This window comes from Mesoplodon mirus (genome assembly GCF_964341445.2).
Source record: "Mesoplodon mirus genome assembly, chromosome: X".
In the NCBI taxonomy this organism is placed as follows: Eukaryota; Metazoa; Chordata; class Mammalia; order Artiodactyla; family Ziphiidae; genus Mesoplodon; species Mesoplodon mirus.
The window spans coordinates 20,562,454-20,578,716 of record NC_138981.1 but is presented as its reverse complement, the minus strand read 5'-3'; the positions used below and the strand labels follow the sequence as shown (position 1 = coordinate 20,578,716).

Sequence of the window (16,263 nt, the reverse complement as noted above, 5' to 3'; positions counted from 1 at the left end):
TAGGTTTGCCTCTCAGGACTCAACAGCTGCTAACAGCCCGTTTCTCCGATGCTCCATTGGAGCTCCCCCCAGTCCAACGCAAATAATGGTTCAGGTACAGAGGACTGGCCTCCACAAATGGAGCCAGAAAAATAAAGCATGGCCCTTTATATCCACAAAGGAAGCCACCCCCTCTCCTTGGGGAATGAGACTGAAGCTGTTTTCTGATGGTTGGATGGATTTATGCTGAGACAGGCATGCCCTTTCTATCGTCCTTGTTGCAAAGGTACACGTTTGTCAGAATTCAGTTTCAGTATCTGACACTTTGGCCAAAATGGATGTTGTAGAATAGTCTCCGCCCAATACATCACCCAGGTTTAAAATGAACTTCAAATAAGAGAACACGAGCATGATATGGGGGGAAGAGCAGTGATGTTGGAGTCATACTAATCTAAGCTCTAATGTAGATTCTACCATGGGTTTTAATCACTCTGAGCCTCAGTTTCCTCATATGTAAAACAGGGAGTAATATGCACACCTCTCAGAACCAGTATGAGGATTAAATATGTTTCAATTAAGTGTAAAGTCTAACTCCCATGCCTGCAAATAATAATCACCAGGAAATATGCATTTCCCTTCCTCCAAGAAAACTGCTCTTCTATTGTTTTTTGGTTTTTTAGCCCCTATTGTATTGTTCTCTCCTGGCATGGCATACCTATGAGTATGTCACAAAGTATTAGGAATATTAACTACAATTTATTGAGCACTTATTGCATAGCAGGCATCATGCCGGTGCTTTACATTATCTCAGTCATTTAATTCTTAAGACAAACTAACGAGTTCAAAAATAGCTGCCCAGGGCTTCCCTGGTGGCACAGTGGTTGAGAGTCCGCCTGCCGATGCAGGGGACACGGGTTTGTGCCCCGGTCCAGGAGGATCCCACATGCCGTGGAGCGGCTGGGCCCGTGAGCCATGGCCACTGAGCCTGCGCGTCCATAGCCTGTGCTCCGCAACAGGAGAGGCCACAACAGTGAGAGGCCCGCGTACCGCAAACAAACAAACTAACTAACAAACAAAAAATAGCTGCCCATTTCACAGATGAAGACTCTCAGACACAGGAATGTTAAATAACTTGCCCAAGTTCAAAAAAAATTTACACCCTGCAACTGGTTGAACCAAAATTTGGAGCTGTGTCTGACTCTAGAATCCCCTCCCTTATGCTTTTTTTTAAATTTTAGAGGTACTTTGCTAGTTTCTGTAATCAAACCCATGCAGATAAGACCTTACAAACTTAATACAGTGTGTTACCCCTGTCCAAATGGAAAAATTATATTTAATGTTTCTAGACCAATATGGCTGTTAATTTCTATACAATGCCAACCCAACATGGTACAACTGGGATACTTTCTCCAAAGTTGACAGCACAGCTAAAGTTTCCAAATATTCAAATTATATATATGTGTGTATATAGAGAGAGAGGTATAGATAGATAGATTTATATAAAAGACCAATAGTAGTATGTTATGCATCAGTAGCAGCAACAGCTTATCCAGGTTCTACAGTCATCTGAACAAAATTATAGAGACATCTAGCACATGCTATTGAAAAAAAAAAAAAGGCAAAAAACAAAACCCCAGAAAACAGCAATGTTCTGTTACTGTTGTGGTACCTGGCACCACTTTTTTTATTAGCTTCTCAATCACCATCTGGGAAGAACCCTTTGCTTTTCTTGAAGCAACATATATTCTAGATGGATTTTCACAATGTGATAACCCCTGAACTGAAAACAGATACACAGAAGCACCCGTTTTAGGTCTTCCCATGACACAGTTGTAGATATTTTTAAAATATATGGGCAGAGAAATGGCTTTCCAGGACACTGATAAAGGAGCTAGAGATACTATTCAAGGATACAGAGTCTGGTTTCTCCTCCTGGATAAGGGATGGTCTCCCTGGTGCTGTATACGCTTTCAGAACCAGGAGAACCGGCTCAGTGTTCATAAACGTTCCCTTTAAAAGTGCACGGACTGTGACCTAAATTCTTCTGGAATGGTGAAATAAACCCCAGTATAAAAGACTTGAGGCATAGTGAGGTTTCAGGTGCTTTCCCAGCCCAAGGTGTTAGGATGGAGCATGGGCCTGACTAACAGACCAAGACACTCTGGGGAAACTACGTGTAAATACACTGACCTACTGAAGTTCTGTGTGGTCCCCTGCTTCTCTTAGGTGTTGTGCCCTTGACTAGATGAATTAGGAGGACACAGTTTGCATGTGCATTTTAGAGGAAGATCTTCATGCAGATCTATACCTACCAACAATTCTTCATTATTGGTCGCACTGTCAAACACAGTGAGAGAAATCTGTGTCTTGTAACTATGAAAGCAGGGACAGAAAATACAGTGGAAAACTACAAGAAAAAACTAATAGTGGGGGAAGGGAATGAAAGCTAACCTGATCAAACCAGCAAAATAAGAAAAGAGAAAAGAAGTAAAAACAATGTACAGGAGATAAACTATATGGAGAAAACTATAAAATCGTATTTCAAAACCTAAAACAAATACCAAACAGATGGGAAGGCATACCACATTCTTGAACAAGAAGACTATGACAAAAATGTCAATTCCATACATTTAATGTGATTTAACTTAGAATCTCAATGGGATTCTCTTGGGAAGTGGGTGGAGAATGGGTAAAATGATCTTGGAGTGTATACAGAAGTATATTTGCCTGAGAATGGCCAAGTATATAAAAGAAGAACAGTGAGGGAAAGCTTGTGTTGGCAGATACCAGAAAAATCCATATAGCCATAGTAATAACGCATTGGTATACAAATCAACAAATAGATCAGTGGAATAGAATATATAATCCAGAAATTTATCTCAGTATATATGAGATTCTAATATTTGACAAACATTCGATTAAGTAAGAAAAAAAATGTCTTTTAGTCACTGATGCTGGATCAATTGACTATCCTCTTGGAAGAAGATAAAAGTGAACTCTCATATTAAACTCCACAGCGAAATAAGTTTCACACGCTTCAATATTTAAATGTAAAATAACAAAACAGTAAAAACCTTCCCAGAAAAGCTAGGAGACTACACATATGATATAGAATGGAAATGCAGAAACAATTTTTTAAGAGAGATAGGTATCTTTGACTATATGGAAATATTTAAATTTTGTTTGTCAAAAGATACCATATATAAAGTACAATGGATGAGAAATATATTGAGGAGAAAATAGTATAATATGAATGACAAATAAAATTTTTAACATCTATAATATTTTTTAAGGTCTCATAAACTGACAAGTAAATAACTCAATACATAAATGCTCCTCCATCCATCACTGGTGGGAATATGAAATATTATAACTTCTTAATAACAGTAGGAATCTCTCCTCTACAGAAAAAAAGAATATATACCTAATAAGAGTATTTAGTGCAGCAGCATGTATTGTGGAGAAATAATTGGAGACACAGTGTAACCCTCAACAAGACATTAGTCAGCTGTGTTAGAGTACATTCACACCGTGGACTTTCAGGCAGCCACTGAAAACAGTGAAGTAAAAGCACGTGCGTGCACACACACGTGTGTGTGTGTATGTATGTGTGTAACTCTAGGTGAGCATGGGAAAAAGTATATCAGGGTTATTGAGATGGATTACAGGTGGAGAAGATAAAAGTGATGAGAGGGAAAGAGGTAGGAGGTAGAGGTGAAGACAAAAAAGGAAAGGAGCAACATTCCACACAGAAAAGCATGTATAAAATTACATTCGTGCCTTTATAGGAATGTATATATGTATATATAATAGAAAATCAGCATTTTAAAAGTCATTTCTTTTGTTCAAAATTCTTTATCTAAGAACTCTTAACCAATTCAGAGTCATTAATTCAAATGAGTGACGTTTTATTTCAATGAATTAAACCTAAGCAGTAGTTTGGAAGGAAATCTTTTTAATGATATAGAGTGTAGATTTGTGAGAATTTTATTGTTTGTCTTTGCTACAGCGTCTTCTGTACTAATCTGAATCTAGGAGAGCAGACTAATGTTTAGGCCTGTGATTTTGAAACTTTAGCTTATATCAGAAATCACCTGAGGGCTTATGAAAAGACAGACTGCCAGACTGCCAGACCCCATGCTCCCACCACCACCCCGCTCCCCACTCCCCAGCCCCAGAGATTCTCAGTCAGTAGGTCTGGATTAAGACTAAAGAATTTACATCCCTGACAAGTTCCCCAGGGAGGCTGATGCTGTTGGCCTGGGAACTGCACTTTGAGAACTGATGGTCTAAAGCAAGCTCGTGTCTACGTGAGGAAGAAGGACTCACAGATGCCCCCTTCGCCACAGCTTTACTCACATTTAAGCCAGCTTTCTTCCAATAATAGTTGCTATACTGGCTAATCATGCACTTTGTTTTTTCCTTAAACTTTTCTTCTGAGTCAACAGACCACCAAGGATCCAGGTTTCCATTTTTATCATATTTTCTACCTGGCAAAAAGGAAAGTTAAAAGTTACTCGTATTATTTATGGAAACAAATTCATTTCTTCATCTTCCCTTTCCCTCACTTCAACAAGCCTTGAAAAGACAGTTCCAGCAGCAGGGAGCACTCCTGGAAGCAGTTCCTGCCTTCTCTCCAGTGTCACAGGTTAAGTGTAAAAAGCAAGGAAAGGAGAAAGAGGTCTGAGGAAGTTCTTTCCTTCTAAGCAACAAAGAACACTTTAAGATTTATCAACTTACGGCATGTACCATTCTTGACCAATCTTAGATTCTTTGTTTTCACCTGCTCTGACCCAAAATATTCTCTAAATTATGAAATGAAATGGCTTTCAGAAAGCCCATGGAAGGAGTCAAAGCGCCACTACCAGTGAAATTCCAAACAAACAATCCATAGGAACAGCCTCGGTGAGTCACTCACACCCTGCGACCACAGCCCCTGACTCAGCTCTAAAGGATCGTGTTTCCTCCGAGGTGCCAGGAGCCAAGAGACACATAAAACCTCTGTTATGAATCATTCCACAGCCATCAGTGTAGATGGAAGGCCCATCTGTCCTGCTTTGACAAGGAAGGTTGCTCTAAAAAGAGAACTTGGAACAAGAATGGAAATCTCCAAAACATAACAGAAAAAAGGATTACTTATACATGCTTTTTTGCTACAGGCTCACTCTTCAATTTCTCTACGTCCCTCAAAAAAAGTCTGGGTGTATCTGGACTATCTTCTACACTCAAGGTTACTATTGGTTTAAATTTAATTATGCAGAGAACTCTTCACTGGGCGTACATGAAAGTCCCCTAAGCACAGGTGTTAACTGAAACAATCCAAAGCTCTTCAGCAAGGCTGGATGCCACTACCACCAACCCCTGGTAGAGCACAGTGTCACTGTCCCCTACCCACTAACCAAGCGATCATTAAATAGTTACTGTGCAATGCACTGTTCTAAGTATTGGTTACAGAGTGAAATGCCATCTTTAGATTCTGTCCTTTGAGAGAGAATCCAAAAGGCTTCCAGAAGATTCTGAGGGAGAACTATACTTAAGTTTCCCAGGAAGAAAGGCCCAGAACCAAGAGACCACTACTGGCTTTTGTTTCTTAGCTAAGACTCTCCTCTCAGATAACCCAAACAGGCAATTCAGAAAGTGTAGCTCTGGGGATTCAGATGACTACAAGGCAGCTACATTTTAACAGGGAGGGGAGGCCAGGGGGGCAAAAAACTTAGGTGATTAAGGAAAGGCTGGTGGGAGTACAAGAAGAATTATCCAGAAGGAGAGGAACCAAAAGGGTCTCTGGCCCTGGGGTAGGCATCCAGGAAAGGATGTTGGAGACATCACAGACATGGAAGAAAGAGGTCCCTCTATACAGTGTTGCCTTGGGCCAGGCAGTTCTTGAGTCTGCCCTGTAAATCACTGTGTGGAGGTGGATGTGATTGCAATTTGCTGCTAATTCCTAAGTTTCGGAGATTTCATGTGGCTTTCCAATAAAACTCCAAAGTTAAAGGAGAAAGGAGTTCTGATTAAAAATGATGACTCTCAAAGGGCAATCATTTCTTTAGTTTATGCCATATTCTGCTCTTTCCTTTTGCTTACATGTCATCAGGATACATAGCACACTCTATATTATTCATTATTAGGAAAGCATAGCCTTTCTAAAAAAATTCTGAATATATGACAGCATAGAGAAAAACAGAGATTAAGCATTGCATAATCCTTGAAATAGTATAAAGGAACTAGTCAGCCAAGCTTCAGAGTCCTAACTTGCTGAGTCCTAACTTGGCAGCATGTATAATCATCTTCAGAGCAGAGCTCACACCTCCAGGGAGAGCATGTCAAAATGGTGAATAAAGAAATGAAAGGAAGAGAAGCTACAAAGTAATTCCTGTAACTACTGTGGCAGCTACAGCAATCCAGATCTAAATGCAAAGCTAATTCCCTTGAAATTACAAGGTCTTTTTTTTTTCATTCTACCCCATCTCCAATGGGAACAATTATTTATTTATTGCAAAGCTATCACAGCAAGACACGGGGGAAAGTTTTCCATCAGCAATCATACTGCTTTGGATAATCTTCAATCTATGATGATACCACTATGCAAAGATAATAGCAACAATTAACATCCATATGGTCAACATGACCATAATAACATCAGCTTATACACTGAACCAGTACTTACCATTATTATCAAATCCATGTGTAAATTCATGTCCAACAATTACTCCTATAGCGCCATAACTCAGAGATCTACAGCATAAATGTATAATTGGGAGAAAATTATAAGCATGAAAGTCAGAGCATAATCCTTCAATATTTTCTCAACAAAAAGCCAAGATAATCTGTTTACTAACCACACTCACAAAATTGTAAAAAAAAAAAAAAAGTAAACACATCCTTCTCATTGAACTAGACAAAGAAAATATAATTTCTAACACTGTCATTATGAGCATTTATGGGCCTTAGTTCCTACCCTGTGAAATTAGGGATGTGAAAAAGATGGTTTTTAAAGCCCCTTCCAGCCCTAAGGCTTCTATGGTTCTATATCCGCTCTAGCTGTAGTTTATATGAATAAACACCCAAAGCAGCAGCAGGGTTTGAAAAGATCCTGTCAGTAAACATACCGTTTATTTTTTATCTGAGAACCTGCTGAAAAATCACTATGGACTTAGAAGTTAAATTGTTTTCCAAACGGAGTCATGAAACAGGAAAAGAGCAGAGATGAAAAGGGATCCCTCTGCTTTCAAAGGTAGTCACGTTCCTCTGCTTCTGTGACGGACAAATTTACAACTGAACAGCAAAGACTGTGAAGCCTGAACCAGATCTCGGAAAGGCGTTATATTATTTCTCTTCACCCCTAAAGAACCATGTGGTAGGTCACCTACAAAGGTGACCACCGACAATGCCACCCACCCTGAATGCATGTGCTCCTCCTCCCGCCAAGAGGAAATCTATTTCCTCCCCCCTTGAATCTGGATGAGCCTTGGGACTTGCTGTGGCCAACAGAATGCAGTGGAAGGGGCCGGGTGTGACTTCTGAGCTGAGGCCTTATAACTTCCATTTTTGTGCCCCCTTGGAAGTCAGCTGCAGTGTAAAGAAGTTGGGGTAATGAGCTGGAGAAAGAGAAGCCAAGTGAAGCAAGTGAGAGATGCCAAACGTCGAGAGACCTCTGAAGAAAGAGAGAGGCCCAGCCAGGCCCCAGCCATTAGAGCCAGCCCAAATGAGGCACCAGACATGTGAGCAAAATCATCTTAGATCTTATGGCCCCCGTCGAGATGTTCCAGCCAGTATCACACAGAGCAGAAACAAGCTGTCTCGGCTGAGTCCCACCCAAATTGCAGAATCATGAGCCAACAGTGGTGGCGCTTTGTTATGGAGCAATAGGTAACTGAAAGAGAACATATAAATCATATATCAGGAAATCAACAGGGGGGGCTTCCCTATATGTGTGTCTGGGATCTTCTCTCTCAACTAAAAGTTCCCTGAAGGCCAAACCCTTATCTACCTGATTGCTGCTAAATTCTCTGTACCTAGTACACAGTAAGAAAGTAATAATGATTTAACTAACTGATTAATTAACTTTACCATTTCTTGCAAGTGACAGATCAATATGTAACTTATTTTAGTCATTTAACGTGTGCATGAGGATTACAGACAACTTAAAATCCTTGTTATAAGGATTCTTCCTAAGATTTGTAATTATACTAAAAATATTTCACAGTTGGTTCCTAATGCAACATCAAAGTCACCCAGCAAACAGATAGGACCTATAAGTGGAAGAAACAAAAATTTTTGAAGCAACATGTTATTACAGGACATAATGATCCTTAACATGCTAATTGTTTGTCTCAACTATACCCAAGGAAGTGCTGTAAGATTTAATTTTTCCCTTTGGTGGCAGTTCCTTCCTTTGTTATTTCTTTCCTGCAAGGTAATTTGCATTTGAAAAAATGCTTTCCTACTGTTTTTCCATCATTGCAAACCTTCATTAAAGAAGTAAGAGTAGGGCTTCCCTGGTGGCGCAATGGTTGGGAGTCCGCCTGCCGACACAGGGGACGCAGGTTCGTGCCCTGGTCCGGGAGGATCCCACGTGCCACGGAGTGGCTGGGCCCGTGAGCCATGGCCGCTGGGCCTGCGCGTCCGGAGCCTGTGCTCCGCAGGGGGAGAGGCCACAGCGGTGAGAAGCCCGCGTACCGCAAAAAAAAAAAAAAAAAAAAAAAAAAAAAAAAAAAAAGAGGTAAGAGTAAAATTATGCATTTCAATCATAGATCTATCAGAGCAGTGTGGGACAAACTTGTAATTTTACATAGTGCTAATCTTTGCAGCAGTAGCTATCACTATGCAGCCTGTAACATTTCATTTTTTCCAGGACTCTCAGCTGAGAATAGTACTTGGTCCTCTATAAGCCTCGGTCAATGCTGTTGACTGGATGAATTTAAGGGATGAACAATGGAAGCTTATAGCAACTGCTCTGCAATAAATGTCCCTTAAGAGGGACTGCTCCAACGAGCTTCTTATTTGCAAAGGGAAATAGAGAATTCAGAAAATGACTGAATCATTGCAAGTTCCAATTCTCAGTTACATAATCACAATCTTTTGGACAAGAGCCAAAGAAAAAGTAATTTTAGATGACTAAGCCTGACAATGATAATGTTTCATAATACTAAATTCACATCTTCCATTTTATCAATGGACGTTATTTAAATTAGCATGTCATAAAAATAAATAAATAAACTTGTATGCCTTTTAAAATGTGACTTGCTGGCCAGAAACAAGAAGACTCCTGCAGAGAAAATCTAGCCTTCCAAAAATAAAATGCGGAAGATGACAATTTTTCCACCTACTCAGTTTCTCTTTTGTTCTTACTACCCGATGGGTTTAACATAAGCACAGGATTTGCTGTCAACAACAAAACCACCGTACTGCTGTCTGGAGCAACCATGAGCTCATGCTGTCATTAAGTAGAGGCTACTCTGTGCCTGAAGTGGAAATTCATAAAAATCTCAGAGTTACAAGCAGCTTTAAGGTCACTTACTTCAATTCCTTAGCAGAGGTCTACAAAAACCCATTCAAATGGTCCTAAGACATCTCCCTTTAGGCATGTCCAATAATCAGGAGTTCATCCCCTCCTGAGGTGGACCATCCCCTCTTCGAGTAGTTCTAAACACAACAGTGCTCCTAATGTTGATCTGGAACCTCTCTTCTATCTATTGGTCTAGTGTAGTGGTCTAAGGTATTCTAAACACCCCTCAGACCTCCCCAAATTTAGTAAATGATTCTGCTACCTTAACTTTCCTTAAAAAATGTGAAAGCAGTTATGAGGTTATCCCTCAAGTGTTCTCTTCTCAAGTTCTTTCAACTCTTTTCTCTTCAGTCATGAATTCTAGACCAGCAGTTCCCAAAACATAGGAAAAAGGGGAGTTTAGGGACTTCTGGCAGGACTTCTTGGGAATTTTTATGCTGCTAAGTACTGCGATTCTCCAAAACAAAGGGAAGGGGAGGACAACTCACCTCTATTACTACTTCATGGAACACACATTTTGGGATATTTTGTCTTAGGTCATTTACAGTCCTGATTCTTTCCTCTGGAAATAATTCAGCTAGTTGATGTCGCCACAATTAGACCCAACACTCATGGGAGGGCTAAGATGACCAGCGTGAGCAGAAAGAATACCCACTCGTTGGTTCTGGAGGAAATCCATCTAGTACAGATGGATGTATGGGAACCCATCTCACTAGACTGTGATTTCCATCTCTACAGCATCTCCACATTTCCAATGTTGAGTGCCCAAACGATGCTTAATAATTATTCATTGAATGGGTATGTTAATAGAGGATGAATGGCTTCAATGCAAACATAGAACACTTAGGAAAAGAATAAAAATCTCTCTCCCGCTCAGCATAAGGTTGAACACTAACATTTCCTAAGTTTCTATGATTTTGACTTTTATATCAGAAAATCATCTCGTGGACCCAATAAACAAATACATTGATCAATAAATTCAAAACGCAACCAGACTATGTCCAAGCGTCCAGGTATATAGCCGCAGAATATCAGTTAAATCGCTAATGATAAGCAGGATCAAAGACTTCTAGGACTTTTTAGTTTGAAGCAAGCTTAGCAAATATTTAGCCTAAACCCTTAATTTTATGGAAATATATATAAATTTCTAATCTTAACAATAGAGAAAATTGATTCCAAATACCTGAACACTGATGAAAACTATGCAGCTGAGACCTGGGATGATATTAATGGATTTGGTCAATACACATAGATAATTTTCATTTATGCTAATGATAGCGCTTCCCTATAGCAGGCTTTGTCGATGCCTGCTGCTGTCCCTGGGCACTCACCATTTTCAAGCACACCAATCTGAAAGCTTCCAACTGCCAGCACCTGAAACTAGTCACCCGAGGGTTTCCTCTGGCCACCAGAGCCCTCAAGGCCTATGCTGGGCCAATGCCAGGGAGTTAATACACCTGGTGGCAGTCCTCAATCAATGATGGAAAGTGAGTTGGATGACAAATGCCCCAGCTCCTTTGATCCTGAGATGTAATCATGCTGAAGCATATTCTACAGTTCCCCAGCAAAACTGAGCCCCAGTTGCCCACAGTAGTAACTGGCTTTAAAAAAAAAAAAGTGGAGGAGAAGGCAGAAGAGGAAAGTCAGAAGGAGATGTGACTCAAGTAATGAAATTGAAACTGTGATTAAAAATCTTCCAACAAACAAAAGTCCAGGACAGATGGCTTCACAGGTGAACTCTATCAAACATTTAGAGAAGAGCTAACACCCATCCTTCTCAAACTCTCCAAAAAACTGCAAAGGAAGGAACACTCCCAAACTCATTCTATGAGGCCACCATCACCCTGATACCAAAACCAGACAAAGATACTACAAAAAAAGAAAATTACAGACCAATATCACTGATGAATATAGATGCAAAAATCCTCAACAAAATACTAGCAAATAGAATCCAACAACACATTAAAAGGATCATACACCATGATCAAGTGGGATTTATCACAGGGATGAAAGGATTCTTCAATACAAGCAAATCAATATGATACACCATATTAACAAACTGAAAAATAAAAACCATGTGATCATCTCAATAGATGCAGAAAAAGCTTTTGACGAAATTCAACACCCATTTATGATAAAAAAAAAACTCTCCAGAAAGTGGGCATAGAGGGAACCTACCTCAACATAAAAAAGGCCATGTACGTCAAACCCACAGCAAACATCATTCTCAATAGTAAAAAACTGAAAGGATTTCCTCTAAGATCAGGAACAAGACAAGGATGTCCACTCTCGCCACTATTATTCAACATAGTTGTGGAAGTCCTAGCCACGGCAATGAGAGAAGAAAAAGAAATAAAAGGAATACAAATTGGAAAAGAAGAAGTAAAACTGTCACTGTTTGCAGATGACACGATACTATACATAGAGAATCCTAAAGATGCCACCAGAAAACTACTAGAGCTAACCAATGAATTTGGTAAAGTTGCAGGATACAAAATTAATGCACAGAAATCTCTTGCATCCCTATACAATAATGATGAAAAACCTGAAAGAGAAATTAAGGAAACACTCCCATTTACCATTGCAACAAAAAGAATAAAATACCTAGGAATAAACCTACCTAGGTAGACAAAAAACCTGTATGCAGAAAACTATAAGACACTGATGAAGGAAATTAAAGATGATACCAACAGATGGAGAGATATACCATGTTCTTGGATTGGAAGAATCAATATTGTGAAAATGACTATACTACCCAAAGCAATCTACAGATTCAATGCAATCCCTATCAAATTACCAATGACATTTTTTACAGAACTAGAACAAAAAACCTTAAAGTCTGTATGGAGACACAAAAGACCCCAAACAGCCAAAGCAGTCTTGAGGGGAAAAAAATGGAGCTGGAGGAATCAGACTCTCTGACTTCAGACTATACTACAAAGCTACAGTAACCAAGACAATATGGTACTGGCACAAAAACAGAAATATAGATCAATGGAACAGGATAGAAAGTCCAGAGATAAACCCACGCACCTATGGTCAACTAATCTATGACAAAGGAGGTGAGGATATACACTGGAGAAAAGACAGTCTCTTCAATAAGTGGTGCTGGGAAAACTGGACAGCTACATGTAAAAGAATGAAATTAGAACACTCCCTAACACCATACACAAAAATAAACTGAAAATGGATTAGAGACCTAAATGTAAGACCGGACACTATAATACCCTTAGAGGAAAACACAGGAAGAACACTCTTTGACATAAATCACAGCAAGATCTTTTTTGATCCACCTCCTAGAGTAATGGAAATAAAAACAAAAATAAACAAATGGGACCTAATGAAACTTAAAAGCTTTTGCAAAGCGAAGGAAACCATAAAAAAGACGAAAAGACAACCCTCAGAATGGGAGAAAATATTTGCAAACGAATCAATGGACAAAGGATTAATCTCCAAAATATATAAACAGCTCATGCAGCTCAATATTAAAAAAACAAACAACCCAATCCAAAAATGGGCAGAAGACCTAAATAGACACTTCTCCAAAGAAGATATACAGATGGCCAAGAAGCACATGAAAAGCTGCTCAACATCACTAATTATTAGAGAAATGCAAATCAAAACTACAATGAGGTATCACCTCACACCAGTTAGAATGGGCATCATCAGAAAATCTACAAACAACAAATGCTGGAGAGGGTGTGGAGAAAACGGAACCCTCTTGCACTGCTGGTGGGAATGTAAATTGATACAGCCACTATGGAGAACAGTATGGAGGTTCCTTAAAAAACTAAAAATAGAGGGCTTCCCTGGTGGCGCAGTGGTTGGGAGTCCGCCTGCCGATGCAGGGGACGCAGGTTCGTGCCCCAGTCCGGGAGGATCCCACGTGCCGCGGAGCGGCTGGGCCCGTGAGCTGTGGCCGCTGGGCCTGCGCGTCCGGAGCCTGTGCTCCGTGGCGGGAGAGGCCACAGGAGTGAGAGGCCCACGTACCGCAAAAAAAAAAAAAACCTAAAAACTAAAAATAGAATTACCATATGACCCAGCAATCCCACTACTGCGCATATACCCAGAGAAAACCATAATTCAAAAAGACACATGCACCCCAATGTTCATTGCAGCACTATTTACAATAGCCAGATCATGGAAGCAACCTAAATGCCCATCAACAGACGAACGGATAAAGAAGATGTGGTACATATATACAATGGAATATTACTCAGCCATAAAAAGGAACGAAGTTCGGTCATTTGTAGAGACATGGATGGATCTAGAGACCGTCATACAGAGTGAAGTAAGTCAGAAAGAGAAGAACAAATATCGTATATTAACGCATATATGTGGAACCTAGAAAAATGGTACAGATGAACCGGTTTGCAGGGCAGAAATAGACACAAAGATGTAGAGAAGAAATGTATGGACACCAAGGGGGGAAAGTGGCCAGGGGGCGGTGGTGGTGTGATGAACTGGGAGATTGGGACTGACATATATACACTAATATGTATAAAATGGATAACTAATAAGAACCTGCTGTATAAAAAAATAAATAAAATAAAATTCAAAAAAAAAAAAAAAAGGAGGAGATGTGACTATGGATGAATGGTCAAAGAAATGCGACTTTGCTCATTTGGAAGATGGAGGAATCACACTTGGACCAGCCAAACCAGACTCTATGCTATTCGAAAAGCAATTTTCTTTCCTTTTCTCACGTTGTTTCTTCCCTCTGGAATTGTATTGGACCCATCACCATCAACTCGAATCCTAACAATCCTTCAAGATCCACATTTTTCTAGTATGAGTCAATGCGTAAGTGAACAAATGCATAAAAAATGAAAGCTACCTGTGTATAGGTTGGCTTTCCTACCCAGTCATACACCCTGGCAACAAGAATCAGAAAACAAATACCTAACATGGCGAGAGTGAGGCCGACCCATGCCAGGTTCCATGCCTTCTTTTTGATGAACAACCTCTGGCTTTGTTTCTTTGACTTTATATTCTATGCTCTGCCAAAACATCATGTTCTTCGTTACTTGTCAGTAACTGGTTTCTTTATTAGTTTACTTACCGAGGATATTCTGTTCCCCAAAAGAAAGGCTTCTGGAGCTCTCCTGCTGGAAATCCTGGGAGAAAGACAAACAAACAAAATTGTAAGGGACGTAGGGATTGATTTAATGATGAGTACCTAGTTCTAGCTTTGGCACTGAAGTTCCAAAGGCCCATCTTAAAGGTACTCCTCATGGAGCTGGGACCCCTCTAAGAGATCCAACTATCTCTAAGATGATATTAATTCAACTTAGTTTGAAATCAGTGCATTCCATCAGTTTCAAGGAAACTATTTTGCATGGATACACTATTGGCAGTGTCCAGGCTGCTGTGAACTGGGTTCCTTCGTAAACAGCACATGCAAGAGGCTTCCAGCTGTCTTATGGCTTCCCCTGATACAGAAAGGGCCAGCTTCATGGGCACACAACCAATGCAGTCACACGGGGCCCCCGTGCAGAAGGACCCTGCAATGGAATTAATGCTCTGCTGTCACTGTATGAAATGCTTAATAAATTTATGTTTGAATGTGATTTTGGAAGTGGAGACCAAGGGGACAAGAAAGCGTGCGTGTGAGCAAAGCAGCCATGCAAAATATTCCTGTCCACGGTTCCTTTTATGCTCCATTTGCACGTAGCATCCAAGATGCTCCCTGGGAGCGCAGAACTCCAGTAGACCCACAATATGTACGAATTCAGCAAGACTCAAAACGAGTACAAGGTAAGCATGTTACATCTAGGACTGAGTATGTGGGGGCTCTGACAGCCCTCTTGGGGATCTTTCTGTGGGAAGCAGAATTTGCTTTGATCACCAAAGGGCAGCAGTGGCATTCTAAGAAACACGAATGGCCAAGGAACTCTGTCATACTCTTTCTTACTCCTGTATTGGTCAACCACATATACCGAAATGATGACGTAGAAGGAAAGGGAAAACCAGAACAACCCATAGTTTATTTTCCTTTCAGTCCTTTCTTACTCATCAGTAAGCCAAAGGTAGAGAGTGTTGGTAGAATGTACATGTATATAAGAAATGAAGTAAAACCAACTGAGTTAGTTTTATGCAGTGTTTCCACTGTTCTGGCAAGAAGAAAATACATACCCATGTACACGCTAGAAAATACAAACTACAATTTCGTCAATTCCACATCTCAGTTAAAAGTTCTTATACCTGGGGACTTCCATGGTGGCACAGTGCATAAGACTCCATGCTCCCAATGCAGGGGGCCTGGGTTCGATCCCTGGTCAGGGAACTAGATCACACATGCATGCTGCAACTAAGAGTTCGCATGCCTCAACTAAGGAGGCTGCGTGCCACAACTAAGGAGCCCACATGCTGCAACTAAGGAGCTGGTGAGCCACAACTAAGGAGCCCTCGAGACACAACTAAGGAGCCCACCTACTACAACTAAGACCCAGAGCAACCAAATAAATAAATAAATAAATATTGTTTAAAGAAAAGTTCTTATATCTGTATTTGTTTTGGCATTGCACAATATAAAGATGAATGGTAAAATTACACTGATGATTTAAATTTTTAATTTTTCTTACAATTTACAGTGGTATTAAATAGCAAATAAAAAATACTGTGACAAGTCTAGAGAAAGAGAGGCTGTAGAAGACAGGACAAAGCTATATATTTTAGCCCCTTTACAGCACTTTTTCCTGCTTTCTGAAAAAGAGGTCCCCATATTTTCATTTTGTACTAAGCCCCACAAATTATGTAGCCGGCCCTGGGTGCAG

General features: G+C 40.1%; 1 protein-coding gene across 1 annotated transcript in view; it reads right to left on the bottom strand.

Moving 5' to 3' along the window:
- The window catches only part of PHEX (phosphate regulating endopeptidase X-linked), a 195,912-nt gene that overhangs the window by 12,776 nt on the left and 166,873 nt on the right, over positions 1–16,263 (bottom strand). The window contains exons 16-18 of the mRNA XM_082610379.1: positions 14,550–14,604; positions 6,647–6,714; positions 4,339–4,469 (exon numbers count right to left, since the gene is read on the bottom strand). Of these exons, the coding sequence (XP_082466505.1) occupies positions 4,339–4,469; positions 6,647–6,714; positions 14,550–14,604 (254 nt within the window). The remainder of the gene's footprint in view (positions 1–4,338; positions 4,470–6,646; positions 6,715–14,549; positions 14,605–16,263) is intronic.